The sequence below is a fragment of the Cupressus sempervirens genome, chromosome 5 (assembly GCF_028749045.1).
Source record: "Cupressus sempervirens isolate cs-2001-9-10 chromosome 5, ASM2874904v1, whole genome shotgun sequence".
In the NCBI taxonomy this organism is placed as follows: Eukaryota; Viridiplantae; Streptophyta; class Pinopsida; order Cupressales; family Cupressaceae; genus Cupressus; species Cupressus sempervirens.
The window spans coordinates 124,624,762-124,633,956 of record NC_143122.1 but is presented as its reverse complement, the minus strand read 5'-3'; the positions used below and the strand labels follow the sequence as shown (position 1 = coordinate 124,633,956).

At 35.1% G+C, this 9,195-nt stretch overlaps 1 protein-coding gene across 1 annotated transcript in view; it reads left to right on the top strand.

Moving 5' to 3' along the window:
* The first annotated feature begins 1,462 nt into the window (after positions 1–1,462).
* LOC149554823 (BTB/POZ domain-containing protein At1g30440-like) overlaps positions 1,463–9,195 on the top strand; it is a 29,832-nt gene continuing 22,099 nt past the window's right edge. The window contains exons 1-3 of the mRNA XM_089828836.1: positions 1,463–2,106; positions 4,068–4,137; positions 4,570–5,775. Coding sequence (XP_089684962.1) covers positions 2,048–2,106; positions 4,068–4,137; positions 4,570–5,775 — 1,335 coding nt within the window. The 5' untranslated portion in view covers positions 1,463–2,047. The remainder of the gene's footprint in view (positions 2,107–4,067; positions 4,138–4,569; positions 5,776–9,195) is intronic.

The window sequence follows — 9,195 nt, the reverse complement described above, 5'->3', positions numbered from 1 at the left end:
GACTTTGGGCTATCTTTTTGGATGTGCTTTTGAATGGAAAATAGCCTTTTGTTGCAATGCTAATCATTATCTAGAGGGTTGCTTTACTACATTTTGAATTGATATCTTCATGCAATACTTAGGAGGATAAAAAAGCATTCCATTTGACTTTATGCAACTTCTTTGCTCTTTATTGTACCTTCCACACAAGATTCAAAATGACAGTGAGAAGCAAGTTTTAAATTTAATGCTATAAACTACCATGTAAGTTATGTAAATAGATCAATGAAATCAAGCCATATATTTAATAAATTTATTGCTAGTTTTTACTTGCAATACATTTTACAATTATAGTATGAAAGCAAAAAGTTTAAATAATTCAATTATTATTAAAGAATAGAAATTAGAAATCTATTTTTAGACAATTTTTACTCTTTACCGTACCTTCCACCAAAGATTCAAAAGGTCATTTTATAATCCCATACGAAAAATCAATATTTTAAATTTAATTCCATATATTACCATATAAGTTACCTACCACTATTTATAAATAAATGAATTGATGAAATCACACCACATATATAACTTATTGACTACTAACATTTTTATATACTTGTCTAAAATAGTAATATCCATTTTTGTTTAATACCTCTACTCTTCCCCTTCTACTTCCCACATACTCCTTATCAACATTCAGTTAGCATACAATGATGTGCAACTGCTAAGCAATAGATGCTAGAAATTGAATGAAGCTTACACCATGTTCTCATGCCGTTGCCCAATTCTTTTTATTGCTTAAATTTAAACATTAGTGTTTCAATGGAGAATTAGAGTTGTGGTAAAGGAATAATATTGAATCTTTATTATTTTTATGGAGCAACTATTATTTAGGAAAATAAGATAAGCTATGAAGAAAGATGGGGGCTCACTGGTTGCTTATTGAAAAAGCTCCATTTGCCATCATAAATTGACTTCCCTTTTTGTTTCTAAATTTTATTTTAATTTTTAAATCACTAAATTTTCTCTCCAATTTCTATAAAATTTTAAATATTAAAATAATATAACTAGCCAAAATATTCATGAGTGGTTGCTAGACAAAATAAGTCTACCAGCTGCATGGGGCCTTGCTCTTAGCTATACCATCCAAATCTATCCATCAAATAATCCCGCCTCAAAGTTGAGTACCCGTTCGTTGTGGATAAAAACTATAAGTTAAAAGCATGTCTGCTAACCCTGCCAAAAATGCTTTCTTTAAACATACGTACTTCCAGCAAAATTCCACTATTGGGCCACCCTTCGATTTGACTGTTAAGCATCCATTAATCCTGCCCACAATCTCGGGCAAAGTAATCAGAATGATTAATGCCCATCATAAAGTTTGAAAGCTATCCCTTACTGGTTCATTTTTTTTTTTTTGCACTTTCCCGTTTGCATTAGTCTTGTTTTTAAAACTCTTAAAGCAATCGATTGTAACGGACCAGCTATACAACACCTCTAGGTACCATGTTTTTCCCACTCAGCACGGCTTGCACTTATGCAATCCATTACACGACAGTCATTGATTTCTTCTACTTGAGAATCCCACCATCCACATTTGAAAATACGAACTTTAAAGCGCAGAGGAAGATGCTACATGTGCTTGCCATTGCAATGAAAGCAAGCTGAAATCATTGCATTGCACATATATTTTTCCTGCAGAGGCCATCAGAACTCTTTCTTTGAGGTGGGACAACTGCTTTGTCTGCCTTTACCCAAACAAGAAGTCTTAACCATGCCCACATAGCTCATTCATGCACTCTGCTTAAGAAGAGAGGATTGCTTGGAATCAAAGGCAGCATTTAGGTTTTCTCTGTATGTCTGCCTTGAAAGCTCACCACACCACTTTTCTCTTTTTCCAGATGCATTTCTCCTCTTAATCTGTGCCCCTCTTTCATTTATAGATGTTATACATTCCGCCTCCGTGATGTTCTAGTTCTTCTTTCTTTCAGACCTCCAAAGCGAAGTAATTTACGATTGTTATCTGTAGAGCATCATCATATGTTTTCTGACGCTTCTCTGATTACAAGTAATGGACTGTGAGAAGTTGGGTTCGAAGCCAGATGGCTTTGAAAGAAGAGGGCAAGCATGGTACGTTACTTTATATTCTCCCGCTCTTGAACTTGTGGACAATGCTTCTTTTTCGTGTTATTTTTTTCAGTTCACTCTGATCAATCAGCCAATGCAACATCAATGCTAGGTGGATCTTTTGAGCAGAATATGCATGTGATCATGAATGTTTGTCATTGTTGCATGTTTGATTTGAGTAGCAAAAGAATTTGCTATGCCTCTTTCTCCTTAAAATACCTTCTCTGTGTGCATAGTAGTGAATCTCCAGAGCAGTGCATTCGGATTGTAGTTTGATATTTAGTGCCCACATACAAAGTGCAAGTTTAGTTTGCATAGTGTTTCCACTGAATGGTTGTTGAAGAATGTCTGGCATCATACATTTCACGTGTTGAATCATAAGATGCAGTATGCAAACCTCCACAATGGCAATTCATCGTACATAAGCGCAATTTTGACACACAATGTATCTCCTTAATATTTAATGATTACTGTCTGACATCATCCATTTCGAGAGTTCAATCACAAGATCCATGATATAAACCATCACAATTGATGATCAATTCACTAAATGGAAGGATTTATCTGTATAATATTGAAGAAATCGGATGGAAAGATATCTTATTTATAGATAGCTCTCCCTAATATATTATCATCTCGGAAAATAGTGAATAAAATGATTTTTCTTATTAGCCCACTCTACCTATGTGAGTGTGGCAGGACTAGGAAGCGTCAATATGTTATTCTTTTCTGAATTGAACTTTTGTTTTATCCAGATCAGATCAGTCTATGGAAATCGTTACAAATAAGTGTTATTCGCAAAATATACACAAATATTCTTGGTTGCTTCGGTTAGTAGGGATATGTATAAAATAGCAAAATTGAATTCCTGTCTTGGATTAGCTTGATGTGTGTAAAGTTATGAGTTAATTTGTTTTCGTGGCAATTCTTTGGCTTAAGTATGAAAGCAATATTAACTTGCAAGATCTGTTTCTGGTGATGGTTATTTAGAAAACACTTGCCAAAAAATGGTTTCTGATTATAGCATGCTTTTAAATCATCATAGAACTTACTCCCCCAAGAGTGAATGAGGCAGGATAAGGAAGCACTGATGTCTGCTTCCATAGTTGAATAGATTCTATGGTACATCAATACAACTATGCATTTTTTTGCAGAATAAACACAAATGTTCTTCATTACTCTGGTTAGCTGGAAATGGATAAATTATTAAAAATGAATTTTCATGCCTTGGATTAGCCTGAGAATCGTTAAAAATATGAGTTGCCCTGTTTTAATTCCTTATCTTGAGTCTGAATGCAATATTTGACCGAGTTTTGTTAAAAATATGAGTTGCTCTGTTTTATTTCCTTTTTTGAGTCTGAATGCAAAATTTGACTATCTGTAAATTATCTACTTGCAAGATCTGTTTCTAGGGTTGCTTATGCAGAAAAAGCTTTGCCAAAAAAATGATTACTGGTCATAGCATATTTTCAAATCATCGTAGAACTCACATACAAGCCCATCATAGTAAATGCATCTACGATAAGCTAACTTCAGTTTAGAAACATCGTCATATGCATTGTTGGGAATTCCAACTGCAGTGTAAGCAGATTGTTTTAGATACTTGCATACATGCGTGCCATGCTTATTCTCTCTCTATTTCAGTTTCCCTTGAATAGTTAACAACCTTAGGAATCCCTTGCAGTATCCAAGGAAAATTGCAAGAGCTTAATTAATTTTTTTGACACAAACTGCACAATGGGTACACATTTTATAAAATGGCAATTGTATGTACCCATTTCTTTATTAGTGATGATTGGCAAATGTAGGAAAGGATGTTCTGTAAGTCCATGCTGATTTATGTGAACTTGCCAAGGTTAGGATCTAATGCAAAAAATTACCTCTGTATGTGATGGATTTAGTTTATCAGGAATGTTATCAATAGCCTAACATCATACATTCATGCAATCCATTTGTTTTGGCAGGTTTTGTACAACGGGATTGCCTAGTGATATTGTCATCGAGGTGGAAGAAATGTCTTTCCATTTACACAAGGTTTGCTTAATTTTCTTTCATCATCAAGAGTTTTTTGAAGGAAAATTTCCTTCCCTTTGTACAAATCAGATCATGTTTTTGGATGCAAAATGAATTTCAGGGTATAAATACTGGAACAATATATTTCCATCTACACACAAGTTTTTTCAGCTTGCTATATCAAAAATCTCTAGTTCTAGGCTTTGTGCTCCGATTTGCAGTATTTTTTTGCCATGTTGTTGTAAATGCTTTTCAGAGCAGTAAAATTCTTTTTTCATCATGCATGATTGATTTCAATGTATTCTGACCTTCATTTTATACAATGTTCTGTGGTGGTCAGATATCTATCAATTTAAGTTTGCTCATTTTCTGTTTTATAATTTATCATGTTCTTGCATCCAACCTTGTTAAATATCTGTGAATTTGGCTCATAAATCATATTGGTACTTCCAGTTCCCTTTGATGTCGCGGAGTGGAAAGCTCACAAATCTCATCACGGAGTTAAATGAAGAGGAAATCTGCTGCCTATCTTTATCAGATGTTCCTGGAGGTCCTGAGGCATTTGAACTTGCAGCAAAATTTTGCTATGGCATGAAGCTGGAGATCACACCCCACAATGTAGGTTCCTTGTACTGCATTGCAGATTACTTGGAAATGACAGAGGAATTTGGAGAAGGAAATCTTTTAGCAAAATCGGAAGGGTTTCTCATCCAAGTTGTGCTTCGGAGCTGGAAGGATTCTGTGCTGACTTTGCAGAGCTGTGAAAGATTCATTCCACAAGCAGAAAGGCTGCAAATAGTGAAGAAATGTGTGGACTCTATTGCAATGAAGGCTTGCACTGATCCTGGTATTTCTGGATGGCCTAGGCAAGATCATGAGGGGCTCCAGAGTCCAGGAGGAAGCATTCTCTGGAATGGCATTAGCACGGGGGCAAGACATGTACATCCTCAACCAGATTGGTGGTATGAAGACATTGCTGCCCTTAGCCTGCCCTTGTACAAGCTTGTAATATCTGCAATGGAGGATAAGGACATTAGAGCAGAAATAATTGCTGGTGCCGTTGTACATTATTCCAAGAAATCAATCCCAGGGCTCACAAAGAGACAGGCAGGAAGTGCAATTGGAGGCCTGTCCTTGGGATCTGCTTCCTACGAAGCTACTCAGAGAGAGATTCTAGAGACTGTTGAAAGCCTTCTTCCAGTGCAGAAGAATGTTGTTACTTCGAAGTTTCTTTTTGGACTCCTCAGAACTGCCATCATCCTCAATGCTTCAGAATCATGTCGTAGCAACCTTGAGAAAAGAATTGGAATGCAGCTTGAAAGTGTCACTTTGGATGATCTCCTGATTCCTAGCTACTCCTATAGTGTGGAAACCCTATATGATATTGAATGTGTCCAACGGGTTGTACAACATTGCATATTCTTTGATCAGCAAGCTCCTGAATCTGTCCACCATGGGTTTGAGGAGGGGGCTTTCATTGGTTCACCCTCTCTCACTCCCTTAACTAAAATTGGTAAACTAGTTGATGCCTTTCTTGCAGAGGTGGCTCCAGATGTGAATCTCAAGCCTGATAAATTTCAGTCACTGGCAGAAGCGCTGCCAAATTATGCGAGACTTTATGATGATGGTTTATACAGAGCCATAGATGTATACTTGAAGGTATGTACTGAACTCTTCCCTGATCACAGACCTAAACATATGCAAATATGATCTAGAATTATCTACATTTTTTTTGGCTGAGTAGTCTATTCATTATTACTATGGTTTGCTTCTATTTACTACAATATCGGGCTACCTTGTTATTACTTGTGTTTTTCTTGTTAAAGTGGTAACAAATATCATTCACAAGATAATTAAATATAAATGTAAGAGTTACTTTATTTGTTGTAGTATGGGTTACAACTTACAACCATGGATGGTATCATCTACAAGTAAAAATGCACTACATGGAATGATGGAAAATCACAAATATACTCCCGATATGTTTCAAGTAAATCTCCAACATTCCATGCAGGGGCTTTTTCCCAAGATATTCTCAGACAGAAATTTAGTTGCATTGCACGAACTGTTCAAGTTCTTTTGATTTCATCATCCTTTGGAACATATTTGAAAGACCCATTGATGGCAAATGATGTGTATTAATAATCGTTGGACACTTTCTAGTCTTAAACATAGAATGCTATTCAGTGAGCTTAAATAACACATGTATTTAATTTCTGAAGCTTCCTAGATTCTACCAAATCATCCAAGATTCATGTTCTTGACAAATGGAACTCACTTTTTTGTAGTTAGATTTTATTCGTTGTGTGGGTTATAGATAGTGAAACAATCATAATCTTTAGGTTGGGTCACTAAGCCAAATTGAACCCTTCTATACATTACCAAATTCTAGGAATCATCAAAGGGTAGAAATCATCTTGATTTATTTGACACAACTACATTCAGAGGAAAATCAAGGCAAGAAGGCTGCCAATCCTTGGTCAACTATTTGCAGATGACTATTAAATGATAATCTCCATGCACTCCAAATTCAACTCATTCTGACCATAAGTTGAGAATCCGATTCATTTCTCACTCGGTTTCCTCCAAGTTCATGACATTATTCAGCAGGATTTATTCTAATTTCAATTTTGCATGTGATTGATCTATTTAGTTATACCATTCACAATTTCGTTCTAATAAGTCAAAAAGTTATTTTATTATTGATAGACTTACAACTTGGCATTTCCCAAATGTATGAAATTTATAATATGCATCTTGACATAGATCATTTAATTTTCCCAAACTAGACATCTCACATAACTAATGTATCATTTGCAAGATGAGAATATCTACAACTTTTCATAACACCTATTCTGCTTCAAGCCTCAAGAGCGTTATTAGTATCATATTTGGAAAATTCAGACTTGACAACAACTCGCCAAGGCCCAAAAAAGAATTCAGGAAAACTCGGCTAGTTTTTGGAAAAAACTCAGCAAAATACTCGGGAACTTAAAACAGCTTAAATTTAATCTGAAATGCATGTTTTTTGCAAAATCAATGAGAAGATGCATCCAATGAGTTAATTAATGAGAGCACAAAAGAAACAAGCCGAGTCTAGATATATTCAGATATTAAGTGGGTATAAAATCTCATTCTCATGAGGATTGCTGATGGTTGGAAGCAAAATAGTAAATAGTTTTTGTAGAACGAATAGTATATATATTATTACAAATTTACAATTACTTCTTCCTCTTCCCAGCTCTAGTTGAAAATAAGGGAGGGGTAGAACTAGAGGCTTGTCTAGTCCTAGTAACTTGCACTGGGCGTGACTGTGCCTCCTCACTTGTTATCTTTGGTGATGTGTGTGGCTCGTCCTCCAACTCGGATGTAGCTCCTCTTGGCAGTGGCAATGACTTCTCATCTAACTCTTCTTCCTTCTCTTGAATGTCATCTAGTGTGAAACCCAATCCACCCCCTCCTCCATAGCTGGCCTCTCCAAATCAATGAGGTCCTCCTCTGTAAACAATGGAGGCTGCTCCCATGCTGTTCAATCACTAGAAGGATCTATATCATCTAAATCAAGTGGACCAACTATTGCTTCCTATGCCTTCCTTTTGCGTATCTGAAGATTATATTGCAGACAAACAAGGTCATTGAGGCGTTTTTTGTTAAGTTTGTAGTTACTAACAGATTGATATGATCATGAGATTCATTATTGATGGTAAATCATCATTAGATAAATATTCTTTTATATATATATTATTTCATATATATATATATATTATTATTCATATAATATATAATATATATTACATATATTATATTTAATATATAATAATTTATATATTATACATATGGTTATTTATATTATTAATATACTAACTAATGATGATTAACTATAGAGACATGTCTCTTCATGAGACACGTCTCCTCTCATATTTATGAGTCCTCAAATCTGCATTTGGAAAAATATCTATAACAATGGCAATATAATTACATTTGCAGAAGCCGATCCATGTTACTTAACATGGTATCAGAGCTAGCTGTAAATGTAAGAATGTAAGGTATGGTAAAAAGTTCAATCAAGAAAAATAGACAATTATAAAACATCTTCCTTGATCAAAGATAAGGAAAAATCCATGTACGGAGAAGAAAGGAAGGATATGTCGAGCCACACACAGGTAGCACCATATTATATATGTCGAGACAACAACTCTACAAGTTCAATGGGAAGATTGAACAATCACCAATATAGAGGATGGAAGTCATCGAACAATTCATTCCATTCAAAATGTAGGAGTTACAGATAGGAAGCAAGGCAATGGACGGAACAGGGAAGATGTGTGGATAAAATAAAAATAAGAATGCAACAGAAGCCCTATTTACCATTATAGTTGTCGACCATGAAAAGATGGAGGAGTCTGGGCATCAAAACTAGCCTCTTTAAAGTCAGAATAATCAGGCCCTATATATCATCTAGGAACGCCCATAATATGAAGTATTGCTTTGACATTGGGTATTGCAGTATTAGAAGAGAATATCACTGAAAGAGAATGGTTAACTGCATGGACATCATTTCTAATGAGTATCAATTTGCCAATAGAGGAAAATATCATACTTGTGATTCTATCAACATTAATCAGTAAGAGGCGGATTTGACATAATTTCTGAATATAGATTAAAAAAAAAAAAATTGGAGTAAGGAGTAAATTAAGCAAGGTCCTATAAATGGACATTACAATAAAAGAAAGAAAAGAGAATATATTATTTGCTTCGACACCCAAGCTGCTGTCCAATATAATTACAGATGAAAAAATACTCTCATACTTAGCGATAAACATAAAAGCTCCTCAAAGCAGAAATGTGGCAAGGAAAAATACAAGCGAAGAACATATAGTATATCGCATATATGGAGAGACAAGTTTTGGGCTACTCATCATTCAAAGTGCAGCAAGCAATAGGAGAAGGAAAATGTATTATCCTTTCAGCATAAACTCATTAGAAGGAACTCAATTATCATGAATCAAATGTAGCTAGCACCATATACACGATCACATCCATGGAAGGTAGAATGGTGATTTCCATTGGGAATTTTGC